This window comes from Ovis aries, chromosome 16 (genome assembly GCF_016772045.2).
Source record: "Ovis aries strain OAR_USU_Benz2616 breed Rambouillet chromosome 16, ARS-UI_Ramb_v3.0, whole genome shotgun sequence".
Classification (NCBI taxonomy): domain Eukaryota; kingdom Metazoa; phylum Chordata; class Mammalia; order Artiodactyla; family Bovidae; genus Ovis; species Ovis aries.
Genome location: NC_056069.1, coordinates 8,846,029 through 8,867,852, shown reverse-complemented (window position 1 = coordinate 8,867,852; position 21,824 = coordinate 8,846,029). Strand labels below are relative to the sequence as shown.

The window sequence follows — 21,824 nt, the reverse complement described above, 5'->3', positions numbered from 1 at the left end:
AGTATGCCATATATGTTGCTGCCCCTTATTATAGGGGGTGGTAATAAACAGCACTGGTGAAATCTTATGTTTATTATCATACACAAATTCTGTTGGTTTCTGTTTCTGAGTTATTTGTTGTTTTTTCTTTATTTTTTCTCCTTCCCCCTCATTTGCTCATGTCTTGGTTGGCGTTTGGTGGTGTATAACCGTGATTGCGTTACCTTAGCAATAACAATTGGTCGTCTTGGTTACGTTTGTCCTCAAGAGGTGGCCCCCATGCTACAGCAGTTTATAAGACCCTGGTGTGTATTATTCAATCTTTTTTTTTTAATTCATTTTTCTTCACTCTTTCTTTCTCTTTCTATCTCACTTTTAGATATATTTTCAGTTGGTTACAAAAATCACAATCCTTAATCATTGCCAACCATGTGACTAATCTTGTCCTATCGGGTTTGTGAGGTTTCCAGTAGCATCGTCATGTATATTTATTTTATGTTGTGGCTAACGACTAATTGATGCATGGGATAAGATTGTCACATGCTTGCTGTGTTAAAAAGCCTGATTATACATAAAAAGCATTTAAATATCCACCAGTAAAATAAAGATGCATGCAAATTCTATAAATTTTAGGTTTCTGCATTATGTTTCCTTTTTAAAATTAATTTGAAAATTTGGATTGCATTAAGAAATACATGTTTAAATTTGTTATGTATAAAAATCTTATTTGCTTGTTAATGTAAAAATTGAACATCTACACCATAACTTGTATAGTAATAGTTTCTATTGTGGCAGTATATCCTATGTTCTGCTGCTTTCAACTGACAGTCTTTCAATTCAAGTCATTTTTAGTAGTGTTTAATGGAATACAAGTCATAATACAGTTTTAAAAATTGATAATTTACCTTAGCTCAAGCTAATTAATAGTGTAAATGGGAGATTAAAATCAGTTGTTATTACTTAGATGCAATCTATTGGTAAGAATTGTGAATTTGAAGGTTTTTACTGTATTAAGACTAGATGGGCCTAACATAATATAGTATGAGAAGCTTAAGCTTTATGAAAATTCTTTGAATATAAACATTATCTCTACTCTGGTGCTTATTCCATTAAATACTGTCCATTAGAATTGTAGTTGAACCTACTTTTTACTTAAATGCTAAACTCAATTCTATAATTTAATAGGTGCACCTCTCTGAGAAACATAAGGGACAATGAGGAAAAGGATTCAGCATTTCGTGGGATTTGTACCATGATCAGTGTGAATCCCAGTGGAGTAATCCAAGTAAGATGTTCATAAGGTTTTAATTTTTAATGTTCTGAATTATTAAACTTTAAAGGAGGGGGAAGTATTTTTTAAACTATAATTACGAAGATACTGAAACGTGTTTTCAATGTATATTTCCTAATACCTTGAATTGATAATACCTATTTTTATTTTTTAAATCTTTTTTTCTGTTGTGGCTTATAATAATAACAGATTGAAAGAATAAAAGTTATATTCTTGAGTTGAATGAAGCCAAAGGTTCTTTCATCCTTTTAGATCTCATTTAGTTACTTTGTAAATGCTTCCTAAAACAGTGAATATAAATTTCCTGAGTTTGAGGCTCTCTATACTTAAGAGAATGATTAAATAGGAGGATACTCTTTCTCTTCAGTTCAGTTTAGTCGCTCAGTCGTGTCCAACTCTTTGCGACCCCAGGAATCGCAGCACGCCAGGCCTCCCTGTCCATCACCAACTCCCGAGTTCACTCAGACTCACGTCCATCGAGTCAGTGATGCCATCCAGCCATCTCATCCTCTGTTGTCCCTTCTCCTGCCCCCAATCCCTCCCAGCATCAGAGTCTTTTCCGATGAGTCAACTCTTCGCGTGAGGTGGCCAAAGTACTGGAGTTTCAGCTTTAGCATCATTCCTTCCACAGAAATCCCAGGGCTGATCTTCAGAATGGACTGGGTGGATCTCCTTGCAGTGCAAGGGACTCTCAAGAGTCTTCTCCAACACCACGGTTCAAAAGCATCAATTCTTTGGCGCTCAGCCTTCTTCACAGTCCAACTCTCACATCCATACAGTAAATAAAATAGAGTACTGAGTCAACCATTATAACTGCTTTAACTTTGATTTATTATCCTTATTTTGTTTCCTATACTAGTTTAGATTATATTTAGACATCTTTAGCATTTAAAGAATTATTTGGCAACAATACCAAACGTGAATCTGATCAAACCTCTGGATCCAGCTTACACGTAAAATGTAAAGGAACATGTTGATTGATACCAAATGTATGAAATCAACAAAATACAGGCTGTGGGCTTTAGGTTAAATGCCCCACATTCCTCAACAGGTACAAATTGTAAGGAAAAGAAAGTGTAAGAAGGGTTTTCAAGAAAACCTTTCACTTTTAAGAGATTCGTGCTTTGAACATTTTTTAATTGGTGTGTAGAAAATAGGCACTGAACCACATACACAATAGATTTTAGGCACATGCATTTTATTTGCGTAAATATGTGTTTTATGTACATGTTGGTATTAGTGAATTTTGGAGTTAATGAGGTTCTCTGAATTTAATAGTATAATTTAAAATAGTCGACATCTCACACCATCAGCAATATTTTGTATGTTGAACTGTTTCAGTAAGATAGTTGAGACTGAAAAATACTTACGTGAAGTATTTCAAGTATATACCTGTTATCTTGTTCTTTTAGTCAGAATAACCTGATTGTCTTTTAAATAACAGTCTGAGCATTGGGAGTGTTTTTGTTTGTCTGAGTTGAGTTGGATTAGATGCTGTTGGTAACTGCATAATTTTTGTTCTAACTTAATGGTCATTTCATTTACATTTCTGCCTGAAGACGGATCTTGAAACCTAGGCCTATTAATTTTCATATACTTTAAATAAAGTTGATTTGATATATATTTAACTAGCTTAAAATTATTTCTCAGCCAATCAAAACTGTAAAATTACTGAATTTATAGAATTCTTTAATTCTATAAATGAAGGGTTTTTTGAACTGGTCCTTATTTGATGCTTTCAGTCTTTGCTGATGTATACATTAGACTGGGGTTTTGTTCTGTAATGTAAAATGAAATACAAGAAGGCACTAAATTCTAATATAAACTGTATGAATTAGAGATTCCTTGATAAGGTGGAGTCTTAAGGACAACCATTAAGAAATCACTTACAATTCCTTATCATAGCTGTTAAGTTTTTTTTTTTTTTTAACCTAGAATTCTCTTGGTATATATTCTGAGGTTTACATGTCTTTTCTTGTGTTTGACAAGTATAGTATCAATATAAGGTGTATTTTTTGCTCGTTACAGGATTTTATATTTTTTTGTGATGCTGTCGCATCATGGATTAATCCAAAAGATGATCTGAGAGACATGTTCTGTAAGGTAACTAAAAAGTCTTTATGATACATATCTTGTAACTGTTGCAGTCCTAGTTGGGAAATAAATTATCTTTTTATTTCATATGGGACTTAGACTCTTTGAGTAGGTGTTGGTAGACTATGTAACCTTTGTTTTGGTAAAGAAGTTGACTTTCTTTTCTTGATATACAGTCGTGACCTTGTATCAATAGAGCACATACTTTTAAAATGTTTTCTCAAGCAGTACCACTGACTCACGTAGGCCCATTATCCCAGCTATACTAAATAAGTAGTTTGTTAGCTGCCCAGTTGTGTCCGACCCTTTGCAACCTGTCCCATTGCCAGGCTCCTCTGTCCATGGAATTCTTCAGGAATACTGGAGTGGGTTGCCATTCTCTTCTCCAGGGGATCTTCCCTACCCAGGGATCAAACCTTGGTCTCTTGCATTGCAGGCAGATTCTGTAGCATCCTAGCCATCAGGGAGGCCCATGCAAAGTAGGATATATTTTCAAAAATGACTGACTAAGATTGGAGTATAATATAATCTGTTGAACAAAGTCAGTCTAGTAGTCACAACAAGGATTAAACCTGTCTGTTTCAGTAATGCCCTCCTTGGATTAATTCTAGTCACCCCTCAATAGTGAACTATATAGTTGCAGCAATGAACCCAAAGCTTTGTATATTTTCCATTTGAAAATATGGCATAAAAATTTTAATCCCTTGGGTGGATTCTATACCTTTATGCTTGCTTCTCATTACTATTTTGGCAGAGTTGCTTAGAGTACTTCTTTTACTAGGACACTTAACTGAATTCTAACCTTCTCAAAGCAAAGTGTGCAGCGTGTATATCCTGTGAGGTGCTTTTGGGCAAGACATGGAATGATAACAGATTTCAACAAAAGTTTGAGAATACTTTAAAATGGGTAAAATTTTAGAATAATCAATAGTGTTTGATTTCAGAAGCTATGCAGATACGAGTTCCTCTTTTGTTACTGATTATTTAATGATTATTTACTTTTTGCAGATCCTTCATGGATTTAAAAATCAAGTTGGAGATGAAAATTGGAGGCGTTTCTCTGACCAGTTTCCGCTTCCCTTAAAAGAGCGTCTTGCAGCTTTTTATGGTGTTTAATCTCATATACTTAAGCTGCAGTCCCAAAATTAGGGGTAAGTTGTAAGAAATTTGGAATTTTTCAGGATGGAAAAACTTGTTAGGACTTCAGTCTAGAACTACCATGAATAGAATAAAAGCTGTTTGTTTCCCACAGAGGTTGAGTAAAAGAGTCTTATATTACATTTGACTTAAAATTGACTTATGTGAAGTCTAAAGATTGATTTATTTATTTATGAACCAGCAAAGCAAGATAAAATGCATGGTTCCACTTTGAAGCCTCTTAGAAGGAAATCCAAGTTGGTACGCTAGTTAAATTTCAACCTGTCCTTTTCTTAATTTTTTAAGTATAGCCTTTTATATATCAAAAGCTTTCTGTGTTGTGAGCTTTAGGGAAAACCCAAGTAGAACTGGAGCTCAGTTTGGTCTCAGTAAAAATAATTATTCAATATTTATTCTTTATATTTTATTGAGTCCCTACCTTGTGCCCAGCACTGTTTTTTTTGTTTGTTTGTTTGTTTGTTTTTTGAAAGGTTCATTTTTGATTCGGGGTGGTAAAGAGGTAAGTCCACCTGGACTCTTGTTCTTTGAGTTTTTCTGACCTAAGTCAAACTAACAATTCTCGTATTTTAGCCTTAGTTCCCTCATTAGGTTATTTTAAGGATTAAATACTGTGCCAGGACTAGGTATATTGCCTGACACACTAAGTTGGCTCTTTTATAAATATTAGAAATATGGGTGATAATGTTTTAATTCAAGAAATAACGGCTGCCATTGAGATCCATTGTACAAATAGGGATAAAGAATTAGACTCATCATCCTACAAGCCATATTTCGTCTGTTTGCAGTGCTGCGCCTCTCTCTGCCTGACATCACTTTCTGTGTCTGATGCAAGAGGCAGCTGAGAGCCATAGGAGAAAGAGGCCACATGGCTTCACTGACTAGTGTGATCCTGGGCAGTTGGTCCAGTTTTTTATGTTCTTTAGAGATTGTATTATTACTTGATTCATTTTATGTTCCACTGGTCTTAAAAAAGAAACAGTTTTGTTTAAGTATAAAATTGTTTTGTTTTCTTACAGGTCCTTCAGTCTTGGAGACTGTGAGGGAGCCTCTGCACCCAGGGAAAATGTTACCCTTTACAGGGGGGAAGGGTAAACCAGTAGGGAATACAGTACAATCCCAACCCTACTGGGAGGGCGGGAGGGAGGTGTTGCCGTCACTGTATTAAGTCGATGTTGGGAAACGTTTTAACATCTGGAGCCTTTGTGGGTGGAAATCTGTCTCCAATTACAACTCTGCACTGGATGTGAAGAAGCAAAAAAAAACCTATCTACTCACAAAACAGTACATTCTGGAATATTATGGGGAATTGTACCAAAACAAGAACCATATAAACGCTGCGTAGGGATAAGAAAGAAGAGAAATTCTATAGCGCACAATAAAGGAAACCTAAGAGTGGGGATTAGAGACAGTAAAGGGTTTTTTTTTCTTTTCTTTTCTTTTTTTTTTTTTTTTAATTTAAAAGGTTTTATAAAATTTCCCACATGATGGGGCTTTGTTTTTTGCATGCTGATGAAGAACTACACAAATGAAAGCTAATCGAGTTAAAATCAGCTTGCCTACCCATAGTAGAAGCAGGTTCTTGGAAGTTACAATTTAAGGTACCCCAAAAAGTTGGAAATAAAACAAAACAAATTTAAACAATGAAGCACCCTGTGAAATGCCAAATGAGTCACTCCTTTTACCTTTGTGGGGTGGGCAGGGAGGGAGGAATAAATGGGGCTGGACATATCGAACTGAAGATTGGCATCTTGGTTTTTCATTAAGACATTAACGTAGCGGCTATAATTTGATGGTTGTACATCGTTAGATTTAATTTCTAGGCCAAGATATTGTTCTTTTTAAAGTGCAGTTTAAGGTTCAGGCATGCGTTCTGGCTCATAGTGATTGAAAGTACTTTGAATTAGTGGGGGAGTAGCATGCTTGCATCACATAGAGTGAGATTGGTATTCAGTTACCTCTGTGGCGCCAGTTTGTGTTGCAGTTTACCGATTCAATATAGCCCTGCATTTAAAATTCCTTTTTAAGATTTGTGAATTTTCTTTTTATTAAGAATATAGATATAAAGTACTGTAGTTTACAGCTAGGCCTTGAAATAATCTTTTTAGGATCTGTTAGGAATAAGATTGGTATTGTATCGTGTGTAACCTGCACAATGTGGAAAGCTGATATACCTGTGCAAAATCTTTGCCTCTGTGCTGTCAGTGTGGTGTGCTTTCTGCATGGTTATATGCTACTAGTGATTTTATCAAAACTTCTCTAAAACTTAAATTACATGGTAAAGATCTGTAAGAGGCGCATAAATGTTAGTTGGCACATAAAGACAATTGTAGAAGTTGAAGACATGATTGCTATATTTCAATGTTTATTCCCACTCAACATATTGCCTTCTGAGCTTTCTTTTTTTGTTCAAAGCATGATCTTAAAGATATGTTTAAGTTACTGGATGTGATGCAGGGTTCCTACACTGTATTGGCGCATGTTGGTGGCCCTCTGTGCCCTAGATACCTGCACACGGGGTGCAAGTAAAAAGCTACAGAGTGAAAGTGGGTTTGGATCCTCTTCATTTCATTTGTTTAGCTTTTCTGTTATTTTTCTCTACTTACATGTATTCCTGTGAATAAATCCTTGTTAAGTTAACCCTTTACTTTTCCTTCCATGTGTATTTTCTTATATACTGTGAATGTGAAAACCTAACTGGTACACTTGATCTTGTGTCCATATGGAAGTGCAAGTCTTTATTAATTTGGATTGCCTGAACAGTGTATCCCATGATGATGAAGGAAAATGGAGAGATTTTTCTTTTTAACTCTGCTGGTCAGAGATGAAGCCACACCTTTCCATTTTTCAATGCTGCATATTTAATCTGCAACAGAAATGTTAAGCCATAACAACCTTTTTATATTTTAGTTTGTCACCTTTGCATTGCAGAATAAATACTGAATAACCATTTTTGTAAGCAGTTACTCCTCTTTGCATGGTTCTATTCCTCTAAAGGTGTTGAATGACACAGCCATTGCACTGAAGTCTGAGCTGTGTGCGTGTGAATTTATAAATACCGTTTCAAAAAAATTCAAATGCATGGTAGCATGCAGAAAGGTTTTTGTTGTGTGTGTGTGTGTGTATTTTTTTTAACATGTTCTTTCACCTTCTTTTCTCTGCTTTGGCTTTGCAAATTTCAGTCTGTAGAGCCTGAAATTAAATCATATTTTTAGTGTCCACTTGTTTTTAATCGTAAGTTGGATCCAAAGGGTATGTAGCATTTTGCTTTCTAGTACCATTGCCTCATTGGGAGCTCAAAATGTGCTTCCTAGTTAGTGTTTAAAACCTGATTAGGGTAGCTGTTTTATCCTCAACTTCTAGTGATATGTAGTTCTCCAAAACTTTTCAATATGGGAGATATTTTAATATTCTGGAATAAGTAGTAAAGATTTTAAATTGAGAGAAAAGACAAAATTCTCAAGAACTCTTCTAAAACATACAGAAACGGTCTTCAATAAACCTGTGATTGACAATTCTGTATTGACTGAAAAGCATTATTGTTACCTATTGAGTGGAAAAATTAATTTCTAATTAGATATGTAACCAGTCGTGCCCCTTTTTATAGTCAGTGTGTTTTTAAATTGAAATTTAATTTAAAAATACAACATATAAATAAATAGACTGCAACCTGAGATGAGGTTGGGTTTTGGGGTTCCCCCCCCTTAAGGTTATAGTTTCTTCCTAACTGTATTTCAGATACATAGTATAACATAGGAATTTGCAGAAGCCATTTAAGTTTAAGTTATCTTTTGAGGTAAGCTCTGATTTAGCATTTATTCTGATAAAACTTAATACATCATGGGATATATATATATATATATAAAGCAAGTTAATTCTTGTGGTGTAGTCTTAATAGTTTTGAATGTTGACTGAATGTCTATGAAATTGTGAGTTTGTCTTTGTTACATTCCAGTGTTTCTGCCTCTTGGCATGCTTAAAGCACGGCTTACTTCATCTGCTCCTTACACACTAAAGTGCTGTTAGTGTGCTCAACTACAGAAATAGCCGCTGCTAAGTGATGTAGATTTTCTACTTGAATATTTTTATGTTGTAGGAACCTCAGGAGGTCAGTGTTTACTGTTTTATATATGCCTTCTTTTTCCTGTTTGAGCTTCTCTCTTTGAAGGATTCTAACAGAACAAAAGCTGCTGATCAACCTAAGTTGGAAACAGAAAGTGTATTTAATATAGTTTAAATGCATGTTGGGCAGTTCCATGTTACAGTCCATTAGTAAGTGAACTTAGTGCCACAGATATTCATTTATTCAGGAAAGAATTTTGCTTTTTGTATTGTCTAATCTCTTTAATAACTTCATACTGTGTAAAAAAAAAAATCACACTTTTTTATATTTTTTGGTTGGTTATTTCCCAAATAATCAACATGTAAATAATCTTTAAGAGCCAGTTCTGATGCTTTACATTATTGCTACTTGATTTTGTGACGCAAGTTAGATTTCAGAAGAATAGATTTTAAAACACTTAACCAAGCCATTACATCTTAAAAACAAAATAAGTAGCATACATTTTGTAATTAACATTGATAAACACTGTGATTTTTTTTGTTAAGACTTTTTCATTGATCTGAATTGCTTAAATTGCATATATTGTAAAATAGGATCAGATGTATATTTTAAAATAATCTCAACTGACTTTCCTCTATTGAAATGCTTTGTCTACTCAGTTATAAAATATTCAGATACAAGTTTTATCTCAGGTGAATACTCTTGTATCCTTCTTTGTTTGGTGACATATGCTTATAAAGGGTCGTCATACTTAAATTCTTTGGTTTTGTTTTTTAGTGTACTTCATGAAGACTCTTTCCATTTAGTCTGATTTTGTAATTCTTAGTCTAGCAGGCCATGGCGGTATAAGTCCTTCCTGGCGAGCCCTTTGGCATGCAGGTTGACCTTGAAAGTGAATTCAGTTTGGTTCTCCTTTTCTCCAAACTCTTTTTAAGATAGTGGAGTGGAACATTTTCTGTCATGTATTAAATTACCCTGCATATAGCTGAAATGCCAGAACTAAACTAATTATGTCTTAAATCTTTTAGTCTAAATTTAACTTAAATCCTTTGCCATAAAGAAAAATAGGTTTTTTTGCTCCATATAGTTCATCTATATTATTCATATTGAATGTATTAACAGATAACGGTGCAAAAACATTCTTCCCAAGAGAAGAGTGTATCATGCATAACTGCAATTTAAATCCTTTCTTTAGTAGCCCTTTAAACTATACACAGCTTCGCTTATTGAATTATTTTTTCAAATAATACAAGGGGGAAAACACTTAACTGTCACTACTAGTACTGTTACTGCAATGTAGGCATTGAAATCTTGACTCAAACTATGGTCTTCAGGTTAAGGGCCTAAAATAATCTAGAATAAAAGTCAGATCAATAAAGAGCTGTTTAACAATATTATCTAGTAATACCATGCAAATGCATTATATTAGTACTTAGTCATACTGTATTAAATACAGAGATGTTTCTAATGTCTCTTAAAAATTCAGTCTTATTTAAAATTTTCTTTCACTTGTACACTTCGCAGGTGACTTGACTAATTTTTTCTGTCTTACATAGATCTTCCCCCATTGGTATTATATGTGAGGGATTCTTTATGCCTAATTATTATGCTTATTAATTTTAAGATACACATGTTTATTGTGATTTGTATCCCAGAATGTATTGTGTTTTTTTTAATATGTGCATGATTTTGAGGGAAGTTAAAGTGGTGATTGTTTTTTTCACCTCTTGTACATTTTAAAATCAAACCAAATCTATTTGCCAAGCATTATATCACTAACTAGGAAAATAGGATTTTTCCCTTTTATTACTATTTTTGTTCATCTGCCATAGAATCCCCTTGAAGATGGCTTGGTATTTTTCACAATTAGCTATTTTGCAAGTCCAGTTATCTTCCTAAAAGCTTATACTATAATATGGTTAGCCTATAAGGCAGTGGTGATGTCCTTCCCAATACCAGCCTCATAAAGGGGTTCTGCTGTACTTTCCCCATATTGCCTCATTGTTCCTCTGTGGATATATAACCAAATTAAGATTGGATGAGTTTTATGGAGATAATAATAAGACAATACTGTATAAGTAATTTTACTTAATAGATTATCATCTGTGAGAAGATGTTTAAACGTGGTTAATGACTTCATATTATAAAACAGTTTTACACTTAATATTCATGTTAATATTGGGTGCAATAATTTAGTAGTTATAGCTTTAGTTATAAATAACTGGATCTTTCTGCTGACAACTTAGGTTGTATGAGTTATGCTTAAAAGCTTTAAATCTGATGTTTCTTGTACCTGCCACACTATGTTAGAATGTGTCCTTCAAACATATCCTCCTGCAACTTCTCAAACTGTACTAAATTGATATTTCTTGAAGTCAAACTCTGTGCTAACAGATCTTCATTTTAAATAGAATACGGTTTTAATTTTTGATAAGCTGCTGAATTTTAAAGAGAGTTTTTTGGGGCCACCAAATATTTTGGATCATGCAGAGAATATATATTGTACTGTAGTAATTTTGTATTTACATTTGTATGATGTGACATAATAGATGTGAATGTTAATCACTGCTTGACTATGTTAATAAAGTTGTTTAACTATAGATGTTTCACTCTGATTTTTAATGACAGGAAACGAGCTTTCTTCCCCCACTCCTCCCCCCATTTTGGGTCCAGATAGGTCTTGTGTTCCTTGGTTTTTGTTTTGAGGGTCCTTTTTTTTAGCTTACACTTTAGTACACTCTTGTTTGACACCATCTATTTTTTAAAATTGAGCATCAGTTGTATAGTGTAGTAAAAAATCTATATTCCCCACATTTAACTTCTATTATTGATGTATTTCTACAGAGTTGATTCTAGGTTCAGCTTCCAGTGGGGGAGGAAGATGATACTCTGCAAAAAAAAAAAACAAAACACCTAAGTGAAGTCATGAGTAAAACGTTGAAAAGGATAGACTGCATGAATGTGTATGATGTGTGGCCTATTTAGGCTTTCTGGTCATCCTCCAGAAAAAGACATAATTTTGGAAATATTTAGAAAAGCAGTAGTTTCCTCTTAAGGTTGTGACTCTTTATTATAGTTGCATGCTATTAATTAAAAATATACTTATTTCAGAGGAAATGTGCACATAACTGTCAAGTGCTTTTTTTTTTTTTTTTGGAGCAGGCAAAGTGCCTGAGGTTAGATTAGTGCAACCCAGAAATTTTAAGAGAAATGGGACTTGGGATTTTTTTTTTTTTCCTTTTGTTACCTGTGCATGGAAACATTGAGATACCTTACTTGTGTTGGAGAAGAGGGGGAGGGAATGACATCTGGCTATCATGCTGTTCTAAAACATCAAGAAAGATTCCAGGATTTAGGTTGGGGAAGAAGATAAAACCAGCCTAATCCTAAAGTTTTTCATCATTCTGATTTGCTGCTGCCGTCTTAAAATGTGCCTGAATCTAAAAATCTTTCGTTAAGTCTTTAACATTGTAATGAAACTAAAGTACAACTTTTAAGATGTTTTCACTTTATACTTCCTGTTGTAGATGGGTGTTTGTTATCTTTCAATGAGTTCGTTATCACCCTGACTGCGGTCATTTGCGTGACATGTGGTTCTTTAGGAATGATTGGAAAAGTAGCAGGTGGCCCTCACAGCCCTGAGGTTGGACTCCCTTACTGCTCTGGTGCACGGGGAAGCTGCCGTCTTGTCCTTAACCTCAGAGTCTTGTGCTGACCTGATGTAAAAGAACCTGCTGAATCATCCTCATAGGTCTCCAGTGTTGAACACAATTTACAAAATTACAGTTTAGAAATTCAACCCAGTTTCTAAATCATTGGGAAGAGTAATACCAGAAAATTCTTACATGAAGAACCTTTAAGATTTTGTTACTACTGTAATTCATTTCTATGCGTATTACAGCCATTTTGTTATGACAATTGAAATTTTATACTAAGTATTCCTTTTCAAGTTTATGTGACCTTTTGAGGAACTTCATTAAACAGTTTTAAGAAAACAACCGAACAGGTGTAAATGAATTTCATACAACTACCCAATGATAACAATGACTTGATCTTTCTGTGCACATATGAAGAATAAAACTTGCCTGTTAATATGAATGATAGCTATACCATCTTCTATAAATAATTTATACAACCTTCTCATTGTTGGACATTTCAGAAGTTATTTCTCATTTTTCACTCCTGGAGATGAACGCCTCTATACTTCATGCCTACCTCTGCAGCAATTTTTCTGGAATTACCATGTCACAGGAAGTCTCTTTCATAGAAACTTATACTAGTTCTCACACTCAGCAACTTCAGTGAGTTACCATCTGTGCTGTAAATTCTGATCTAAATAGCATGATTTTATAATTTTGTTTTTAGGAAATCCTACATATAAGATCATTTTCACATTATATACGTAAATATCTGAGCCTTATGTCACAGGCAGTCTTCGAGAGCTTGCATTCTGTTACAGCAAGGTGGATAAGGAACTGTTCAGTCACTTGGTCGTGTCCGACTGCGGCCTGCAGCACGCCAGGCCTCCCTGCCCATCACCAACTCCCGGAGCTTCTCAAACTCCTATCCATTGAGTCGGTGATGCCGTCCAACCATCTCATCAGTCGTCCCCTTCTCCCGCCTTCAATCTTTCCCAGCAACAGGGTCTTTTCAAATGAGTCCGTGTACCTGGTGGCAGGTGCCAATGAAATGGAAAGTGATGGTGGAGGAGACGTTTTCAGTGGGGTGAGTGAACAAAGGAAGATCTGAAGGGGGTGTCGTTTGAGCAAAAACTTGGGGAGTAAAGGTATGGATGTCTGGGGGCAACTCTCAGGTTTAGTTTGAAGGACGTGGGACCACTTCCAGGGCCCAAAAGGGGGCTTTTAGACGTCCAACAGAAATGAATTGTCCTTGGAGACGTGATGACAAAGAGACTTTATTAGGAAGGGGTACTTGGGCAGAGAGCAGAAGGGTAAGGGAACCCAGGACTGCTCTGCCATGTGGCTCGCAGTCTTGAGTTTTATGGTGGTGAGATTAGTTTCCAGATTTGCCTGGCCAATCACACTGACTCAGGGTCCTAACTAGTGGCGTGTGCATTGGCCAGCCAAGAAGGATTCTGGCGAGAAGGATTCTGGGACGTTGGTAAGAACGTGGCATCTTCCTTTGACCTTTCCTGAATTCTTCCAGTTCAGTTCAGTCGCTCAGTCGTGTCTGACTCTGCGACCCCATGAATCACAGCACACCAGGCCTCCCTGTCCATCACCAACTCCCAGAGTTCACTCAGACTCACGTCCATCAAGTCAGCGATGCCATCCAGCCATCTCATCCTCTGTCATCCCCTTCTGCCCCCAATCCTTCCCAGCGTCAGAGTCTTTTCCAATGAGAGCTCTGTGTGAGGTGGCCAACGTATTGGAGTTTCAGCTTTAGCATCAGTCCTTCCACAGAAATCCCAGGGCTGATCTTCAGAACGGACTGGTTGGATCTCCTTGCAGTCCAAGGGACTCTCAAGAGTCTTCTCCAACACCACAGTTCAAAAGCATCAATTCTTCGGCGCTCAGCCTTCTTCACAGTCCAACTCTCACATCCATACATGACCACAGGAAAAACCATAGCCTTGACTAGATGGACCTTAGTCAGCAAAGTGTTCCTTACCAGGACCTCCTGTTGTAAAATAACTCACGCAAATGGTTACTATGATGCCTGGTCAGGGTGGGCGGTTTCAGTCAAGTGTTTCCCCTAACAAAAGTAACAATAAGGACAAATGTCATGAGACAGTAAAACGTTTAGTGTGTTGGTTTGGCCTTTGAGTAAAATTAAAGGAGCATTGCAGGGTAAGGATGAGCTTTGCTGGTGGCTCAGATGGCAAAGAATCTGCCTGCAATGCAGGAGACCCAGGTTTGATGCCTGGGTGGGGAAGATCCCCTGGAGAAGGAAATGGCAACCCACACTAGTATTCTTGCTGTGAGAATTCCATGGACAGAGGAGCCTAGAAAAAGAGTCGAACACAGCTGAGTGACTAACATTTCAGGCTAAGGAGTCACGATTTGCAAACATCCTAGAAATGGGTTTGAGGAAAGAAACCAAGGATGGCTCTTACGGTGTTTGGTTTGACCTGAGCAGCTAGAGGGATGAAATGTTAACTGAAATATGAAATATCTTAACATTTGGTTTGAGCCATCTATAAAGAGACGTGGAGTAGGTAGTCGGAGTTCAGGGGAGATAACGTGGCTGTAGACAGAAAATTGAAAGTGTGTAAATGTGCTTTAAACCATGAGGTTGAATTAACATCGTCTGAGAACAGGAAAAAGGAAAGGTGCAAGGACTAAACATGGCACTCCCAACAATGGAGCCTAGAGGCTTCAGTAAAGAAAGCAATGGAAGCCTGGTGTTCTGGTGTATAGAACGAGACAGAATTTACACGTAGCAACATAGAGGTCATTTGTTTTGGCAGATTTTTTTTTATGGCTGTAGAAGAGTCAGAATGAGGGCTATCTTCCCTTCCTCCAGAAGGCTTGAGAAACCATAGGCTTCCTTTTTCCTCAAGGCCATGTGAAGTAGCTTTGTTGTTTTCTAAAAACTGGATCGTTTAAGAAATGTGGAAGCTTTTGAAGCGTGAACAGGCAAGAGTTGATAGATAACTCCCCTAAATGATTACCAGCATGTAGTGTTTAAATTTGAAATTTAAAACATCCCCAAAGACTAACAACAGTTTTTGTTACTAGACAAGGTTATTTTAGAATGTATTTGAAAAAAATCAGAGAAGCCAGAAAAATTGTGAAAAACAGGTAATGAGGGTAGGACAGTCTCAAACAGTTGTGTGTGTGTTTGTTTTAATTATGGCTACAGGAATTAAACTGATTCAGTACTCTGGTAAGTCACTTCAGTCGTGTCCGATTCTGTGCGACCCCATAGATGGCAGCCCACCAGGATCCCCCGTCCCTGGGATGCTCCAGGCAAAAATACTGGAGTGGGTTGCCATTTCCTTCTCCAATGCATGAAAGTGAAAAGTGAAAGTGAAGTCGCTCAGTCGTGCCGGACTCTTAGCGACCCCATGGACTGCAGCCCACCAGGCTCCTCCGTCCATGGGATTTTCTAGGCAAGAGTACTGGAGGGGTTGACATTGTCTTCTCCAATTCATGTATAGGCAGCTTAAAAGAACTAAGACCAGAAATACCTAAATGCTTCACATGAAATTAGAATATGGCATGTTAAGTGGGGGAAAAAAAAATGGGTTATTTGACAAGTGCTGGAAAACCAGGTTGGCATTCGTTGAAAAAAAAAAAAAAAGATTCCTACTTCAACCTCATACTAAAAATTCTTGTTCTTTAGTCGCTGAGTTGTGTCTGACTCTTTGCGACCCCATGGACTGTAGCCCTCCAGCCTGTCTGTCCATGGGATTTCCCAGGCAGGGAGTGGCTTGCCATTTCCTTCTCCAGGGGATCTTCCCAACCCGGGGATGGAACCCATGTCTCCTGCACTGGCATGTGGATTCTTTACCTCTGAGCCACCCCAGGGAAGCCATCAAATGCAGCTCCTTTTACAAAAAATGATTAATTTCCTTAAATTATAAAGAGTTCCTACAAGTCAGTCAGAAAACATAATAGAAAATATCCAAAGAATATTGAGTTCACAGAAAATTTAACCTTAGATTGCTTTCACATTGGCTAGAGTCAGAAAGGCTTCACAACACACCTATGGAGCATGGTAACAGGAATTCATACATTGCTCAGTCATGTCTGACTCTTTGCGACCCCATGGACTGCAGCACACCAGGCCTCCCTGTCCATCACCAACTCCCAGAGCTTGCTCAAACTCATGTCCATTGAGTCAATGATGCCATCCAACCATCTCATCCTCTGTCGACCTCTTCAATCTTTCCCAGCATCAGAGTCTTTCCTGATGAGTCAGCTCTTCGCATCAGGTGGCCAAAGGATTGGAGCTTCAGCTTCAGCATCAGTCCTTCCAATGAATATTCAGGACTGATTTCCTTTAGCATGGACTGGTTAGATCTCCTTGCACTCTAAGGGACTCTCAAGAGTCTTCTCCAACACCACAGTTCAAAAGCATCAATTCTTCGGCGCTCAGCTTTCTTTAGAGTCCACCTTTCACATCCATACATGACTACTGGAAAAACCACAGCTTTGACTAGAAGGACCTTTGTTGGCAAAGTAATGTCTCTGCCTTTCAATATGCTGTCTAGGTTGGTCATGGCTTTTCTCCCAAGGAGCAAGTGTCTTTTAATTTCATGGCTGCAGTCACCATCTGCAATGATTTTGGAGCCCAAAAAAGTAAAGTCTGTCACTGTTTCCATTCTTTCCCCATCTATTTGCCGTGAAGTGATGGGACCGGATGCCACGATCTTAGTTTTTATGAATGTTGAGTTTTAAGCCAACTTTTTCACTCTCCTCTTTCACTTTCAACGAGAGCCTCTTTAGTTCTTCATTTTCTGCCATGAGGCTGGTGTCATCTGCATATCTGAGGTTATCGATATTTCTCCCAACAATCTTGATTCTAGCGTGTGCTTCATCCAGCCCTGCACTTCGCATGATGTACTCTGCTAGCAGGAATGTAAATCAGTATAATATGAAGGACAATTTAAAAACATCAAAATTATAAATATATACATTCTTTGACCTACAAATGATCCCCTAAATACTTAACCAATATGATAACTCATAAACTAATGAAGATACTACATATCCTTTAATAGCCACTAAATTCACAAAAATTGAAAATATGAATTGTTAATATAGATGCATGATAGAGGAACAGGAACTTTTACAACACTGATTTAGTATAACTACTTTGGAAACTAGTTGACCATTAACTCAGTAAAGTTGAGCACTTGTATATTTTGACTAAGCAATTATACTACCAGCTATATACCTTGAAACAACTTCATATGTGTGCCAGAAAACACACAAGACTCTTTGTACTGGCATTGTAATAACAGAATAAACAGGAACAATCCATATGTCCCACAGGATGGATGAATTCTTAAAAGAATTCTGAGCAAAAGAAGCCAGTTTCAGTAAAATACCTATAGAAAACCATTTATATTAATATAAAATTCAGAAACAGGCAAAACGAAAAACTGCATAGAGATGCAATTAAGTGTGTAAATAAAGATGACTACATCTTGAAAAAAGAGCTGAGGGTGCAATCATGAGGAGTTTGGGCGGTGGGTACATTTTATCCTTTCAATGGTACATGAATGTATACGCATGTGTATTTAATACATAACTTTATATAGTACTGGAGAAGACTTACCTCGTACCAACATACTCCTGCAAATTCATATTTTATAATAAAACCAGACAAGTTTACGGTAAGGGTATAGATGTGTTAGCTCAAGTTCATTTCAGTCCAACATACCTGGGGACTAAATCTCCCTGAGAGCTCTTGTTGTTAAACGTCTAAGATATCCAATGATTCCTACAAGGCCAAGTCTATACATATCTAGATTTACTTTCTGGAATCTTCATTGATAAATTTCTCTACATATTTTGTTTATATATTTTCACTTTGACATTACATTTTCTCAAATAGAAAAGTTTATATAAGATGTCTGATTAATACATATTTCCTTATCACAACTTAGACTTTGAAATATTTAACTTGTGTTCAAAGACGCACTCTTTTTTCCTTTGGCCATTCTGTGTGGCTTGCAGAATCTTAGTTCCCTAATCAAGGACTGAAACTGGGCCCTTAGCAGTGAAAGTGCAGAGTCCTAACCCCTTGGACAGCCAGGGAATCCCCCAAAGGCCCTCTCTTTATAGGCAGAGAGGAAGGAATTGATACTTAGGTTGAGCTAGTGGTAAAGAACCCGCCTGCCAGTGCAGGCGAATAAGAGACTCAAGTTTGATCTCTGCGTGGGAAGATCCCCTGGAGGAGGGCATGGCTACCCCTCCAGTATTCTTGCCTGGAGAATCCCATGGACAGAGGAGCCTGGCAGGTTACAGTCCGTAGGGCTGCAAAGAGTTGAACACAACTGAAGCGACTTAGTACACACACAGGTTTCTTTTCCATGTCTGCTAGGATTTTACGATCACTGCTGTTGTGTTAAGCCTCATCCTTTTTTTCAACTGTAAGCATGCACATTTTCTTGAAGCTTCTTAATTTTAGTCCCTGAAATCTTTTTGCTGCTAAGTCGCTTCAGTCGTGTCCGACTCTCTGCGACCCCAGAGACGGCAGCCCACCAGGCACCCACCCACCCTCCTGCCCCCAGTCCCTGGAATGCTCCAGGCAAGAACAATGGAGTGGGTTGCCATTTCCTTCTCCAATGCATGAAAGTGAAAGTGAAGACACTCAGTCGTGTCCGACTCTTAGCGACCCCATGGACTGCAGCCTACCAGGCTCCTCTGTCCATCGGATTTGTACTGGAGTACAAGGCAAGAGTACTGGAGTGGGTTGCCATTGCCCTTAAACAATATCCAACAATGTATAAATTCAAACAACCACCACTAGGTGGAGCCCTTGACCTATATTAACCTGGCTCCCCAGGTATGGTGGTTTAGTTGTTCAGTCCGGTCTTGACTCTGGAACCCCATGGACTGTAGACCACCAGGCTTCTCTGTCCCTGGAATTTCCCAGGCAAGAATACTGGAGTGGATTGCCATCTCCTTCTCCAGGTTTGGTCCCAACTCAGGGATTGAACCTGGGTTTCCTGTGCTGCAGGAAGTCGCCTGCATTGCAGGCGGATTCTTTACCGGCTGAGCCCGCCTGCCGGTGTAGCAGATGCAAGACACACAGGTTCGATCCCTGGGTGGGGAAGAGCCACTGGAGTAGGAAATGACAATCCACTCCGGTATTCTTGCCTGGAAAATTCCAGGGACACGACTGAGCACTCACACACTCACCTATTAGTACAATATTTTCCAAGAACAGAAAACATGTATGTATAAATGAGATTTCCAGCCCTTAAGCTCACCTCCATTAACATGACATTTTTACATGAAAATAATCTTGAAAACTGTTAATGCCATTCTTCCCTTTATATAAAAAAAAATCTTAAAAAAATGTTTTCCTAAGTCCAAGTACGAGATTGCAATCTAAGAAAGGCATCTTAAACTTGAAAGTGCATACATACCACCTGACAAGTCTTTTAAAATGAAGACCCTGATTCAGTAAGTTTAGATGAGGCCTAAGTTTGTGCATTTTTCACAGAATTCCTAGTGATAACTTGCAGCTTGTTTAGGGATCTTTGAGTCAGAAAGGACTTAGAGAATTCTTTGGAACCTGAAGTTCCCTTATGACATCAAGAACGAAATAGTTACTTTGGCCACCTCATGCAAAGAGTTGACTCACTGGAAAGGACTCTGATGCTGGGAGGGACTGGGAGCAGGAGGAGAAGGGGACGTCAAAGGATGAGATGGCTGGATGGCATCACCGACTCGATGGACGTGAGTTTGAGTGAACTCCAGAAGTTGGTGATGGATAGGGAGGCCTGGCATGCTGCGATTCATGGGGTCGCAGAATCGGACACGACTGAGCAACTGAACTGAACTGACTGAAGCTTCACAAGACAGCTGGGGCTTCTGTGTGCATATTTTGTTTGCTCAAATGACTTCAATGCCCTGAGCAATTCCTGAAATAAAAGTTAGGTGCTCAATAATATTTGAGTGAATGAAGACAGTGTTTAAGTGCTTTATGTATATTAGCTTATTTCATTTTTTTGACAGTCTATAAAGTCAGCTGATTTGCTATTCCTGTTCACAGAGAAGAATACTGACATTATACATAGTGGAACCAGGATTTAAACTCAAACACTTGAACTTGTCCCTCTGACTCCAGAGCCTACGCTTTTAACAAAAATACTATACTGCCCTTCATTTTTAGGGACCCTGTCACTAACAAAGAGATAGCCCCAAGACTGATTCAGAAACTTATTGTCCCAAGGTCTGTTGTCATTTATTTTTCCGTGGTCCTTGTTGCTAACACACTGTAGGGTTTGCTATGCCACAACAGAGAGTCCCAGGGACAGGAGTCACAATTACATACTGTCAGCGGGCAGAGCATCTCCTCTCTCCTAACCTGGCCTATAGAGCGGAGGTGGGGAACAAAAGAGGCACAGCCAGCCCATCACTCAGGGCCCACGAGGGAGCAAGATGCCACCAGTCCTTACCCGATCATCTAACTGGGTTAAGTCTTATAGTTTCCTCAATCAAAAGAATGATTCTCATGATCCCAGACTGCAGAAGATCAATAAAGACAGGAGCGCCTAAAGTGCCCCTGCTCACCCAACGAAAAAATTAACGTCTGCCTCTCAGGCCTTTTGCTGCGCCAGGCTTCTGCGCTGGGTCAGCACTGTCTTGTCCATGCGAATGGCTGTTCCAGTTAGATCATCATATGATGAGAAGAAAATGTGACTTTATGTTGTTTATTTTTCCTAATCTTCCGCAGCAACCGTTTGATCTCATTTGTGAACCTAGTGAAAAGGAAGTTGATACTTCTCAATTTTGAATTGTCCGATGTTTCATTACTGAACTAGAGTTGTGCATGTTTTTTTTTAAGACTTCTACAAAGCATCCTTCTCACTGCATCATATCAGCAGGTGCTTGATATCAATATGACTTATCACTAATGACGTTAACTTTGATCACCCTGATAAAGTGCTATCAGCCAGTTTCTCTGTAGTCAAATCACTAATTTCTTCTTTCTAGACTCCATTCTTTGGAATTGAGTCATTGAGTCTAGCCTACACTAAAGAGGAAAGGAATTAAACCTCACCGCAAGAAGGGTACGTACCTACATGTGTTCTTTGGAATTCCTCTCTAAAGACGATGCGACCCTTCTCCTTAAGGTATGTATGTATATCTAATTATTTATATCAGTACAAACTCATGGATTTTTTTTATCCTTTGGATAATAGTCTAATACTGTTACTACTTTGTTGCTCAAATTCTTTCCGCTTTAAACATTGGGAACGCTTGTGGGTTGGTTTCTGAGTACTTTTCAAAAAAAATTTTATTGGAGTAAAAAAACATATTTTAAAATTTTTGTTGAGTATAGTTGCTGTACAACATTGTGTTGGCTTCTTCTATACAACAAAGTGAATATATATGTATAAATATGGATGGAGGAGCCTGGTGGGCTGCAGTCCATGGGGTCACTAAGAGTCGGACACGACTGAGCGACTTCACTTTCACTTTTCACTTTCATGCGTTGGAGAAGGAAATGGCAACCCACTCCAGTGTTCTTGCCTGGAGAATCCCAGGGACGGAGGAGCCTGGTAGGCTGCCATCTATGGGTTCGCACAGAGTC

The 21,824-nt window shown here is 37.9% G+C and overlaps 1 protein-coding gene across 4 annotated transcripts in view; it reads left to right on the top strand.

Annotated features, from left to right (window-relative positions):
• Positions 1-11,182, top strand: part of TNPO1 (transportin 1) — a 91,957-nt gene extending 80,775 nt beyond the window's left edge. For all 4 annotated transcript variants that reach the window (XM_042233692.1, XM_004016896.4, XM_012096778.4 and 1 more), the window contains exons 21-25: positions 209-284; positions 1,165-1,264; positions 3,299-3,373; positions 4,373-4,515; positions 5,539-11,182. In XM_042233692.1, coding sequence (XP_042089626.1) covers positions 209-284; positions 1,165-1,264; positions 3,299-3,373; positions 4,373-4,480 — 359 coding nt within the window. In that variant the 3' untranslated portion in view covers positions 4,481-4,515; positions 5,539-11,182. The remainder of the gene's footprint in view (positions 1-208; positions 285-1,164; positions 1,265-3,298; positions 3,374-4,372; positions 4,516-5,538) is intronic.
• The last annotated feature ends 10,642 nt before the right edge of the window (positions 11,183-21,824 follow it).